Genomic DNA, 14,099 nt, shown 5'->3' with positions numbered 1-14,099 from the left:
GTGTATGAAATGTCTTGGCTTTCAATCAAGATTACAAAGAGAACAACATAGACATGCTGTTTTTTTTCTCACCAGACAAATTTGTCTACAATTTATTTTTTTTATTTGCTAAAAAAAAAAAAAATCAGAACCAAGTGATTTGTCTGCAATTGTTGTTTTTTTTTGCAAAAAATTCAGAACCAAGTGAGGAATACGTTTTCAAGAATACTTCTTTGCCGGTGCTTGACGACATAACAGATGACATGACTCGCTCGTTCGTTCGGAGGATTCTTGGTACACCTTTTCGGCAAAGTCTAATTTAGGTTGTTGACACTTTGATTAATGCAGTGCATTTACATTCAAATACGTTTAAATGGGTAAATGGCCACATCATGGTGTCCCGTTCGATCGAGTCAAGCCCGGACATCTACACGGAGGCCTGCGTAAACAGAGAATGCATCAATGAGGCCAAATCTAATAAGGCTGTAAACAAATCATTGCATTACACGCAGCCTGAAAGACCGTGCTAGTTTGCTAAGGCAACACAATGTTGTTTATCTTCATCCCAACACCGGCCTGACAGAGATCCAGGGAGGAAATTTCATTTTATGTATGCACGATTCTGTGGTTTGTTCCATTGAGTCTATTTAAGTGGCTCGACTGAATCCATCAGTGCGTAATCTTGTGAGCATAGCAGGGCAGAGAGCAGACAGGTTAACAAAAAGCCTTTCAGGAAAATGCGCTGCCTAATCACTTCATCAAAACATTGCATCCATGAGTGACACTAAATTCACTTTTGCCACTATCTCGAAATTTACTCTCAATACAGGGAAAACCCGTAACAGATACTCATACAAGAAAGTCTTATAAATTAAAGCATAATGGACTCACAGAACTAAACTAAACTAATTAGTTTATAGTAACTAAACTATCAGTCAAAGGTGCAAGTCCTTAGAAAAATTCCGCCAGAATTTTGGTATTCATGTGGCACGCCGCTGCTCTAAATCAACCATTTCCCAGTACTCCTGATCTCAACTTGTCGTGCGTATTAAGCACACCTCTCCTAGGATGCATTCTCTTCCCTTCTGAACTGTCAATGCTAAAGTGCTGTCAAAAGCTGGCAGAAAAGGACTGGAATAGTTACAAAAATCATCGGCAAAATACTTGGTGAGAAGGTAACCACTTGGAACGATTACTTGAAAGTGGAAGACATACAAAGTGACCTGGAGCTCGATACAAAGAGAGGTAAGAGACAAACCTTCAATAATACTGGTAAAAAATAAAAATGAGCATCATTCACACACAACATTCACATTATGTCTGCACCCACTACCCTCTTGATGTTATGCAGGTGCATTTTCACTTTTTTTTCACAAGAATACAAACGTGGAGATCTCTTTAGGAAACGTTTTTGTCATTCAGTCATCCAAATTACAGCACCACTGTTTTTATGGTGAAATGAAATGAGTATAAACGGCACAAGTTTGACCCAAATGTCTTGCTCAGTGGGGATTTATTTATATATGTTATTATTATGAATATAATTAAGTAATCTAATAATTAATGTAGATCAGGGGTCACCAACCTTTCTTAAATCGAGAGCTACTTCCTGGGTACTGATGAAGGCAAAGGGCTACCAGTTTGACACACACACTTCTGAAATAGACAATTTGCTCAATTTAGCTTTCACTATGTGTTATTATTGTCATTTCCAGTTCACATGTAAGTGTGATTTTGACAAGAATAGCAAAAATACAGTCAAACCTAGGTTTTCGACCACAATCCGTTGGAGAAGCGAATCGGTCGAATTCCGAATCTATTTTTCCCATTACAAATAATGTAAAAAAAATTGTCCGTTCCAAGACAATTTCAATTCCTTTTTTTTTTAAATCATTTTTTCATTTGTGCATTTTTGTCCGATTGCGCAACTGCAGCGCACCGCCGAACGCGCAACCATAGCGCGTCGCCCACCGAGCAACTGGAGCTCGCCGCCTAACGCGCAACCGTAGCGCGTCGCCCACCGCGCAACTGCACCGCGCTGGTTGCATTATTGTGACAGAGCCGTCGCTGAAATTTATTTAAAAAATTATGAAGTCCTGATGTACTTTCCAGAATTTAAGTGGACCCAAGTGCGCAGGGAGCTTAATTTTGTCCGATCGCGCAACAGCAGCGTACCACCGAACGCGCAACTTGAGCGCGTCGCCGACCGCGCAACTGCACCGCGCTGGTCGCATTATTGTGACAGAGCCGTCGCTAAAATTTTGAAAATATTTTTAAAGTCCTGATGTACTTTCCAAAATTTCAGTGTACCTCAGTGCGCAGGGAGCTTAATTTGGTCCGATCGCGCAACCGCCTGCAGCGCGCCGGGCGCTCACTGTCGCATTGCTTTAAGAGCGTCTTTGTGTTTTAGGATGGCTTTACTGCTCCCAATTGCTTTCTTAGGAAGCATGATTAGGGGTTAATACAATCCTCAAAGTAAAGAAAATACAATAACTACGGAGTCAGTCGGCATCCGGGCCGCGCGGTCGGGTTTTCTCGGGTCCTCCCGGCTCATCTAGCGAGGTTCGACCTCTGAATTTTGTTCAACAACCAAAGCAAAAAAAAATCTCTACTTTTTTGTTCAAATTCTGGGACGTTCGGAAACCGAGGTTTGACTGTAAAATAAATAGATGCAGCTCACTGACAAGTGCCGCTATTTGAGCTAATTTTAGAACAGTTCTGCGGGGGACTCATGCGGTCCTCACGGGCGACCTGGTGCCCGCGGGCACCGGGTTGGTGACCCCTGATGTAGGTAAAGAATATAATATTTTGCTAAATAACTACTGTACTCTCCACTCGATTTACATAACAATGATACAGATTACTTCTCATTTTAAACAGAGCGAGGAGATCATTAGTTAGAAATCATGCTTTCCTTTCGGAGGTCATAGGCCAATGTTTTATTCTGCACAACAAAAGCTTTTTTTTGTTTAGAGGCCATACTGTTGACTGAACTATTGAATGCATTTTATTAAAACAATCTGAACTGGACCCGAGAGTAATGTCTCATTTTTCTCTCCTATGAACAACACAGTTACACATCTGCCACATAAAATGAATGATACTGCAGACTCTTGAAACTCCAAGCGGATGTTTTCCTCTGTGTAGTTTTGTCACATCCTTTGGCACTTTTACAACTCTATGTGAAAAGACCTTCAATCTTTTGAATTTCTTTGACTGATGCCAAGTTATTCTCAGTAAAACAGGCTAAACTTGCCAACAGCAGATACAAAAATAATTGAATCATACATTTGAAACCTTGTTGGAGTTAACTGTCATAGTTACAGAGGCTGAACTCCACAAGCAGCTTGGTAGTCTGACAGGACAGAGGGTAGCTCAACTCCATGTTGGATTTAATATCCTCATGGGATATTCATCTATTTCATGTTTCCCAGTTGGTGGTTAGAAGCCTTATGGGATTGTTGAAAATGGGAAGCCTTAACGCCCCCATTTGTTTTCCTGTCGGTAATCGATTGCAGAGTGTTACAGCTAATGTGATTTATGTGTCCCATTTTCACAGTTATGCTTCATGTACAAATTGTCTATGGTGATGTAAATTCTCCTTTCTTCCACATTCTTTTCACAATTTGCTGACACCCAATTTCTGGCTGCTGAACACCAATAAGGAATTTATGAATCTCGACATTTGGGATGTAGTGACATCAGAACTTCAATTCTTGCTCCCCATTGATCCCTCATGTGAATATAAAAGAAAAATGTATACCTTGTAAGTCCTAGGAAAATTCCTGTATCCTACACCTCTCACTCTCTTACAACAAACACACACACACACACACACACACACACACACATGACTATATCTCTTCACAGATAAACACAAGTCACTTACTAAGATGTCATTGTAGCAAGACTGCTACAGGCATTCACTGTCGAAAAGAACAATATTATGAATAAATCAGACCTTTCCGTAGAAAATCTAACAATGGTTCCAACATGACACTCACACAACACAGCTCAAGGACTTGGATGATGAACTGGTGGAAAGAAAAAGAGGAGTATAAATCTTTGTCTCTGTGTACATCCTAAGTCATCCACGTAATGCTAAGGCAATTGGACTTTTCTTGTTTGTTGAAGATCAAATGAAAAGCCTTCATCACTTCAACATTTTAAAAGTGGGTGAAGATTTGTCTTTGCTTGTCAAAGTCGTCAGCGATGACAGGTGAGCCAAAAGTGGATTGTCTTGCTGTTGGACAGTTTAGCTAAATAGCAGAAGTGAAAGCTGTGGAAAATGGATAGACAGATATTTTTGCAGGACCATTTCATACTGAAATAGTGTTTTAAAAGTAAAAAAGTACGTTTTGTAGGGATTGAATGGATGTCATTTCCTTAGATGTTATCTCCTATACTTCAATGCTTTCAGTGTCTTAACTAATTGACACATGCTTATATTTATCAGCTATAATCAGTATTTGGACGATACTTTATGTTGTTACATGAGGCTTGAGAATTCAATAGGTGCCTTGGCCTTGATTAAATATTTCCATTTGTTACTTTGGCTACAGTCCCTCCACTTCCATAATACCAGGTGATGCTATGGTCCCTTATATAACATGGCACAAAATCTAGGTCAGATGAAATTGTTGTTCCGGTAGGATCAAGTGTCTCCATTGTTTTCAACAATTTTACCTTGCATTTTTTTCCCATCAAATTCACCAAACGGTTCAATCGCATTTGCTTGAAGGTTGCCTGGATGGATTTGTGAGATCAAACACCTGTGCTCTCGTAAATCCAACTACCTTGTTTGTAAACAAAGCGGAATGATAAGAAAGGTCACTTTTGTGGCAGTGTTGCACAATCAAGTAAAGAGCGAAATTCTCTTTTACCAAATAAAAATGATTGTAAAGGTTACGGATACATTTGAAGACTATTTCAAAATATAAACATTCTAAACACCCACCATATCTTTGGGCTACATGAACTACCTTTGCATTTATATTGCAGGTATCCTGTACATGAAGCGGGACATTAAATGCCAATGTTCCTTTTGGCTCATGAACATTACTTGACTTAATAAAAAGAAATTCTTGAGGAATGGGAGAAAATATGCAGAACAAAGGAGGACTTGCTCACCGATGAACAGGAAAGTAGTCAGACAAAGCAAAAAACATATTTGAGATCCATTAGGAAATAGAAGAAACCCTTTCAAAACATTCTCAGAACTCAATGTGCAGTGTGCAGACTTGACTTACTAACCACATTTTGAAATAAAATAGTTTGCTATTGCTTTGAGAAACCATGACTCAAATATTTGCAGAATAGCAAATACCACATTTAAAAGCCAAGGGATTGAATTGAAGACATTTATGACAACCGGAAAACCAGCAGGGTAGCTGCTGCACAGACTGCTTACTTTGCGGCCTCTGTCTTTTGTGGATGCTTTATGTTGAAGGGAATGTGGCTTCTATTTTATTATCTATTTATTTTGTTGTTTGTGTGCTGAGCTCTACACTGATGATGTAGTGTTCCTGCCCGTTAGCCAAGGACAGTAAAAGGCGGTGGGCTTGAGAGGGCGTAATAGGAACAGGCACAACTCCTAAAGTTGATTTGTCGGAAATCGTCCATCTTGTAATATCAAATTGTGTGAATCCCGTTAACTGACTCACATAGTAGTTATGAAGTCCTTTGTCTGTGTTTGTCTTCATGACTCTTATATTGCCGCCTGATGTCACACACACCAGAGGTCAGGTGTTACAATTAAATAATTATGACGTGCAATTGTTCTATTTATTTTATTCTGATATCTTTCATTTTTTAGTATGCCGTATAAATTACTGACTGTGGGGTGTGAGTGTCATAAAACCAGATTTTAATGAGGCTAACAGATTAATGGTACATCCATTCATTTCATGCAAAAGATGATTTTGAGATATTACTGTTTTGAATTATGAGTGTTGTAACAGAACATATTAAACTCATTTCTCAAGGGACTTCTGTATTTGGATATAGGTCAGTAAGTGCCTGAGGTCTGGAGTTTTGTGTTTCACCTGGTTGTCTTTGCAGCCCTCTTTGGTAGTTGCTCACTTGTGGGTCTTGATATCATTTTTGTTCTAAGGAACAAAAAGACAGGACATATGGTGAATCCAGAGGCCGCACTGTTAGGGTTAGCACTGGTTAGCACGGCCGCTTCACAGTTAGAGGTTGTGTTTTCGATTCCACCTCCGGCCCTACCTGTGTGGAGTTTGCATGTTCTCCCCGTGCTGGGCACTCCGGTTTTCCCCCGCATCCCAAAATCATGCTTGGTAGGCTGATTGAGCACTCCAAATTGCCCGTACGTGCACGGATGGTTGTTTGTCTCTGTGTGCCCTGCAATTGGCTGGCAACCAGTTCAGGGTGTCCCCTGCCTACTGCCCGATGACCTCCGTGGGGACAAGCGGTACAGAAAATGCATGGATGGATGCATGGTCAACCCAAAAAATGCCTACTAGATAAATTTTGTTATATTGTAAGGTCATTGAGGTTGATGGCTTATGGCTGAAGTTTGGCATGAAAAAGCATTTTATAAAGATCTCCTCGAGATATCGACTACAAAAAAACCAATTCTTTCACTTCACATTGAAACCTCTGGACACGCTGCCCTCTCAAAGATATCATCTCTACTTGCCACGGGACTGTTTTGACCCAATGTGGCCTGTCTTTTGAGAAGTTCCGTTGCCTTCGATTTAACCGTCACAGACAAAATAAAGAAAGACAAAATAGCAAACGCAGAGTGTACATAAATGACGATATTTTGGAGCTGAGACTTTGCCTTCAAGCTCAGGTTAACGGCCTTTTTTTAATGGAGAGGTTAACATTGTGATGGCCTCTATTGTAAATTACAAAAGGCATGTAAATGACTCATAAATTATAGATTACAGGCTGCAATGTGAAACGAATAACAAATGCGGACTTTGGCGGTAAGCGTATCAATCTCCCATACTGCTGTTATGGGACCAACTATTATAGTGACAGGGATAGTTCCCCTGTGGTACAAACAAGCCAGCCAGTTATTTAAATTTACAATTTAGATGTTAAACTGAAGCCATTAGCTCAAGTGACTTTGTGTACATGGTTGTAACAGGAAGCAGTTATGTGTTTGGCTCAAGGACAAATTCTGGCTGACCTGTTATCATTCATTAGATTACTGCACCACCCTTCCTAAATACTCCTCGGTTTTCTCGAACAATTTCTTATTTTAACATTTTGACTGCAGAGTATCATCAGGACCTGTCACTGGGCTCTTAAATTAAAAATATATAACGGCACAAATCCTAGCTTGCTTATTCATCCCCTTGTACGTCATGACTCAGTGAAGACCGATTTTAGAAGAGACAAATTACTCGCTAAGAAAGCAGTAAATGATTTGATTTGTCCTAGTTTCCAAGGCATAAGGCCTGCATGTGCGCTAATGATAAAGACACGAGGATAGAAGTCACTGATGGCAGCTGGCGCCTGTCACCGCATCCGTGGTGATCATCTGCAGAACTAAGCATCTGCATTTTCTGCTCGCAATGGTGTTAAATCACTGTGTGATGAAGAGTGTCACCGGACTGCATAGAAAAGCAATTCTTGTGACCTCTCAGAGTGTACAATTCATGAAGCGAGTAGTAAATGACTTCATACTGTCATAATGAAAGCAGTTTGGTTTCTCCAAGGAGGGATTATCACTAATTGGCCCAGCTGGAAACACCAAACTAGTTGTGTTATCATTCTGCAGACCTCTCTTACCACGAGGCATTTTAGGAGACTCATATCAGCCACAAACGTGCATGCCAGAAGGTCAAAATATTTCCATAACGGCCCCATGTTTGACATCTCCTGCAATATGGACAAAATAGATGCTTTTAATCATTACTGCTATTTTGGAGGGTCAACAACACAGCGACAAAACAATTCTACAAAGTTTTAGAATTGGTCGATGGATTGTTCCAGGCAAAATTGCATCAATGAAAAATGACCAAAACTTTGAGAAGTCAAACAATCATCATGCATGAAATCTCAGCGGAATGCAAAATATTTCTGGAGGATTAACTTCCTTTGTCTTTTTGTGAAAGCTGCGGGATACAATACGGATAAATCAACTTTAATAAAAAAGGAACAAACCTGCAGAGTTGCTGATATGAAGACACTCATCTCCCAGACACACATTGTAGTACTTGTCATGAACAGAAATGTGTGTAGATCCCCCAAAACATCCTCAAGACGAATCGTCCGAAAAACATGTGAAGATATCAACAACAAAGAACTAAAAAAAAAAAAAACGACAAGAGGTCAGTTCAAATAAATCATTCTAAAAGAGGTCCACAGTGCCAAAGGTAAAAAACATGCACCACTGAAAAAATATATGAACTACATAAAAACGTAAGACTACAAAAAAAACTAAGAAACAATAACAACAATAATGAGACATAAAACAGTTAGCACAAAGGGTCAACCATACATGAGAAAATATGGAAACTGCAGAGAGAGGAAAATAAAACTGAGCACATGGAGGTATGCAAGTAAACAGTCCAACACGGGTACTCTGCCGCAGTTGCTCTTAAAAAGACGCTGATTGCCATTCGTGACAGGTGCGCCGCTGAAGGCATCGCCAACCACCCATCACTCACTCACGCAATGAAACAATAAAAAATAAAAAAATGCAAACAGAGACAAGAGAGAAATCCTCCCTTATGTTCATCACGACTGTCTCTCGGCCTCGGAAAATAGTTTTGATGTTTCACGAGACATCAATAACGAAACAAGTGGCATCCCGTCCGTAATGGATTGACGTTCAACTGCATTTATGAGGTCAGTGATTTTGAAGAGGGCTTGGCTCTCGTTTTCTGTTATAATTAATCACAAAAGTAATGGAAGGGGTTGATGTCAGTGCGTGTCTTTGTGGACTTTACTTTGTGGACTGGGAAACAGAAAAAAAGTCTTCCCCAAAATGCCCCTGATCCATAAAGGGTAGGTCACAACTCTTTGGTCTATATAAAGTACCTGTCTACCCAGCTTTGAAAACAAACCCATGTCAGTCAGCTTCAATGACGTGTGTTCTTTTATCATTTTCGATTCTGTCTCACCACAATTGTATCTTTCCACGTTTCCTCCTCCTCCTAATCTTTTTACTTTTCAGTATCCTCTTGTCCTCTGATTCATCGCTCTTTCCACAGATCAATAAGAAATCTCCGTGTCAAAATCTTGGCCGCCCTTTTGCCTATACGTAACTCCCTCCGCGTTGTCCTTGATTACAGATACAGTTTGCAGGAAAAACCGATTTCTGTTTTGGAAAGGATCTCTTCTCAGCCATTACTCCCTCTTTGGATCACTTCTCATTCCCTTCCTCTGCAACCAGCACGCATACACAGTGCCTTAATCAGCTGCTCACTGAAGGAGGTTACCGGGGCTTTTCGTGAGACTCAAATAAAAAACAGCTTGGGAAAATGGAATATTAGCAGTAGACACAATGTGGAAAAAAAAAAAGACAGACTCTACAGGAGTGACTGAAAAAACCCTCGCCAAGACTGAAGTTGTGCATTCAGCTAAGCTGCAAAAGTCCTCCCTCCCTTTGCATTTCATCACCCCATAGAAAAGCCCCCCCCCTCTCTCTCTCTCTTACCCTCTCCCTCTCTCTGCAGCTGTGGTGTGCCGAGCATATCACCTCCACAGAGCAAGTGCCTTTACTTGAGCAGAGGAGGGAGTGGGGAGAGGAGGATGGCAGCATAGGGAAGAGAGAAATCCCTCAGGAGCGTGCACCGGGGAGCATCTACGACTTTGCAAAGAGAGCTGTAAAGTGTTCAGAGAAACGGACAGAGGTGTTGGGGTATCAAAGTGGTCGCTGGGTCTGGGAAAGCGTGCAGAGAGCGAATCAAACACTGTCGCCGTTGATCCCGGTGTCCCTGGCACAGTGAAGGAGCCGGAACAAGAGAGTGAAAAGGTTGCGGGATCTTGCGAGGGGGGGGATCCTTTCACAGTCAACCTAGCCAGATAAATGCTGTGAGATATAACTGACTGGAAAGAGATCGCTCCACTTTTTTTTTTCCAATTTACCTCCTCTGAAAGCACCAGAAGAGAAAAGACTAGGTAAGAAAGACGAGACATTACTACACTTGGCTTCATTCCTGCTGGATGGTGGCGAGGAAAACTCCTTGACAGAAAAGGCAATTTTCAAATCCTGACTTACTGCAATGCTCTTTGCACTCAGAATAACTTTCTGGGCTTTTGCACCCTCAACGAGCACAACATATAAATAACCTCCGTTCTCCTCAGTGGCTGAGATTGAAACCATTAAGATGCCTTCTGCTGATGCAGTCTGAACTGTAAGTGGATTACAACGGCAATATTTTGGGACTGCTCTTTGAAAAAAGAAGAGGAAAATCTATAAGTGCTGGATTTACATCTGTCAGAGTGGAAGAGGATCCTGTGCCGCTTTGTCTTTCTTTTCCTGTGGATTACAGATGGGCTTTGTGATCTTGCCGCACAGTCTCATGGATGACTGTGCACCAGTCATTAGGATAAAGTACAAAGGGGGACTTAAGTGAGGACTGAGATGAATCTTTATCCCTGAAGATTGGGAAAACGCAGATGTTGAAAGTGAATCTGCAATTTAATGTTTTGTTCCTAATAATAGGACATGAAAGTAATTTGTTCGAGCGTTGCATTGCATTTAAAGCGGGCTTCTCGTTGGACAGACATGCTGACGTCTATTAACTTGTTGGCACACTAGTTGAGTGTCATTCACTAAATGAAGGGTTCTGTCTACATGGCAGGTGGCTTGGACACAAGCAAAGAGTGACTGCGTTGATTTGTGCCATTTCTGTTTCCTGGTGAACGGAGCAGAAGTCACTTTGCGGGAACACCGTAAATTAATTTGCATCTCGACTGGACAAACCGAGGACTCCTCCTCCTCTTCTCAACTGCGCAAGGATGGTACCACCGCCTCCCACCAACAAGCCACACGTGTGCCTGTCCACCATCCTCATCATGAGCAGCATGGCGCTGATTGACGCCTACCTGGTGGAGCAGAACCACGGCCCACGCAAAATTGGCATCTGCATCATGGTGATGGTGGGAGACATCTGCTTTCTGATTGTCCTGCGCTACGTGGCCGTGTGGGTGGGGGCTGAGGTGCGCACGGCCAAGAGGGGGTATGCCATGATCCTCTGGTTCCTCTACATCTTTGTGCTGGAGATCAAGGTCTACTTTGTGTATCAGAACTATAAGGCCGATAGGAAGAGCCTCGACGCTCTTGCCAGGAAGGCACTAACACTGCTGCTCTCCATCTGCATTCCAGTGCTCTTTGTGGTGCTGGTGGCTATTGACCACATGGAGTATGTGCGTGCCTTCAAGAAACGGGAGGAGATCCGCAATCGTCTCTTCTGGGTGGTGGTGGACTTGCTTGATATTCTGGACATTCAGGCCAACCTGTGGGAGCCCCAGAAGAAGGGCCTCCCTCTGTGGGCGGAGGGCTTAATGTTTTTTTACTGCTACATTCTCCTCCTTGTGCTACCCTGTGTGTCTTTGAGTGAGATCAGCATGCAAGGTATCAACATTGTGCCCCATAAAATGCTTCTTTACCCAATCCTAAGCCTGGTGACTATAAACATCATCACGCTCTTTATTCGAGGTGGCAACATGATTTTGTACAGGGATGCACGGGTGTCGGGGATCTTAATAGGAAAGAACATACTGGCTATTATCATAAAGACCTGCAGCTTTGTCCAGTACAGGAGACAGTTGCAGAGTGCCCCTCCTGCTTTTGGGGTTGAGCTGCAGAAAAATTCACTGGCCCATGCCCGCCCTTCCCCCACCCCTCCCCAAGCAGTTATCCAGGACCAGACACCCCTGCCCGAGGTGACAACATGCGAGCACACGTGACAAAAATGCTTTGCAGGACCCTCAAGGTGGTGGCAGGGCACAACGTTTTACACTTTTTAGTTCATGTGCACAATCATCGGAGGAAAAAAAATAAACGGAAAACTGATGCACACGCAAGATGTTTAGCCAGCATCTCCAGTTCTGTCATATTGCAATTTACATCTTGTGATTTTGTTGAAGCGCTTTCGTCCTGCAAATTCAATTGATTGTGTATCTTTCAAAAGATAGAGGAAAAAGTGGAAGACAAGAGTATATATTTTTGAATTGGCTGTTGCATTGTAATGTGTGATGTGGTGTGTATTTGTTTTGCTTGAGTCGTTTTAGTAGTTCAGGGCTTTATAACTGGAGCAAATGAGAAAATCCAAGTAATGTGAATATAACTGTTCAAATGATGACGAAAGTGTCTTTTCTATGTGACTTTTTGATAAAGTACTGCCCTTCTATGAGAACAGGGTTTGCATCATGTCATTTCAAAGTCATTGGAGCAGTTAAGTAAGTGTGTGTTTTGTTTCTAAGTCAAATTCAGCAGGTCTTTAATTAACCTGTGCTGCAAAAATAAAATAGATAATGATTTTTCCACTCATTGCTGAAGTGGTGATTTCGCAGTGTCATTCCTCCCAAGAGGATTATTGTCTGGTTCCAGCCGTCAGTCGTTTTGAGTGGGTGCACTGAGAACTGCATCTCCAGCTAAAAGTATATCACTTGATTTACAGTGGTTCCAAAAATGTGATGAATACATAAAAAAGAGAATACTGCATATCCCAAGATTTGTACTACCTAATGGAAGGTAGAATAATTTAATGTTGGTTATTTTCAAGGGGAAAATATTTATCATAATAAATAAGACAAATCACTGGTCAACCACTATTCGACAATAAGAGGCTCTTTTGTATAGATCAGGTGTGTCAAACTTATTTTTGTCGTGGGCCGCATCGTAGTCTGCCTCAAAGGGCCATTTAAATTGTCAACCCAAAGGTATTTATGAACGTCTCATGTTGACTGATTTTCAAAACAGAGACTCATAAAAACTGTTCAGATATTCAAACATGAAATATTGAAATCAAATGAAATATCTAAAAATAAAAAATATTTAAAAAAACGAATGGCAATAAAAATTGCCAACTCTATCTCTATTTTTTTAAAAGTGAAAACAATTTGAAATTGACATGAATTTGATGCACGGGCCACCTACAATGATGTGGCGGGCCGTATCTGGCCCCCGGGCCTTGACTTTCACATCTGTGGGCTAGCTGAAGAAACTGGACCATTCACAACAAACAGCACAGGGATGTCAATTATAAAGTAGCTAATTGGGAAGCTGAACTAGATTTCAAGACAGGCTTCTCAATACAAGGCACTCTTTTCATCTTTAAGCCTCTCCAACTAGTTGCTCCTTACATTATGCAAAGTACACTGGATTCCCTGAGAGTTCTGAGTTCAATATTTGAGCCAATGAGAATAACAGTGGCATAGTTCAGTTTTGGTCATTTTTAAGTTAAATGAAAAAATGAACAGCTAAAAGGCATATCTTTCTGATCAATATTGGTTAAATTAAAGGTTTTTGTACTTTTTATACAGTCCACTATTCCATTTAGTCAGCTTAGGTGTCAGTGCATCTGCATGTTAGTGAAGGTTAATGTTATTTATCACTTTTCACTTCAAATTGTGCCTCATGAGAGAAGAAACTATTTTCTGTGGTCAAAGTAACAGATTGTTGCAAATACAGGAGGTTAATTCAGCATTAATTTACCTACGGTATAGATTTACACAGTTCTTGCAAACAAGGGAAGACGTTCAGTCTTTACTATTAATGAACTTGATTGAACCTGATATCACTGCATCTAACAGTGTGTGAATTAAAAAAAGGTATTAAAATAATTGCCCAAGTAACCACCACCAAAAAACATTTATTTATCATGTGACATTTACTAGTTGTTGCGCAATTGACCTACATTGATATTGAAAGACTACAGTGCCATGGGCACATGTGCTATTGCTATATTTTTATTTTTTCAATGTCTCAAATGTGACTTGTAATTAAAAAAAAATAACAATTACCACCGCATTGTGAGGGTCCTCCTGATGCCTATGAAACAAAATATGTGCACCTACTGAATTAATAACTCATTTAGTCCTCCACATAGCTTCAAAAGATTCAGACCATATCGACAGCATCTGAAAGAACATCGAGGTAAAAGGCTCATAAAAGCATCTCCGGGCCCGAA

The 14,099-nt window shown here is 41.0% G+C and overlaps 1 protein-coding gene across 1 annotated transcript; it reads left to right on the top strand.

Moving 5' to 3' along the window:
* The first annotated feature begins 10,923 nt into the window (after positions 1 to 10,923).
* Positions 10,924 to 11,874, top strand: LOC147050333 (transmembrane protein 121). The gene has a single exon (XM_085922490.1). It carries the CDS (start codon positions 10,924 to 10,926, stop codon positions 11,872 to 11,874), a length of 951 nt encoding a protein of 316 aa, XP_085778616.1.
* Positions 11,875 to 14,099: the final 2,225 nt, after the last annotated feature.

Source organism: Syngnathus leptorhynchus, chromosome 10 (assembly GCF_054491065.1).
Source record: "Syngnathus leptorhynchus isolate UIUO chromosome 10, UIUO_Slep, whole genome shotgun sequence".
NCBI classification, from domain to species: Eukaryota; Metazoa; Chordata; class Actinopteri; order Syngnathiformes; family Syngnathidae; genus Syngnathus; species Syngnathus leptorhynchus.
The sequence above is the reverse complement of the archived record's forward strand: the minus strand, read 5'-3'. Positions and strand labels throughout refer to the sequence as shown.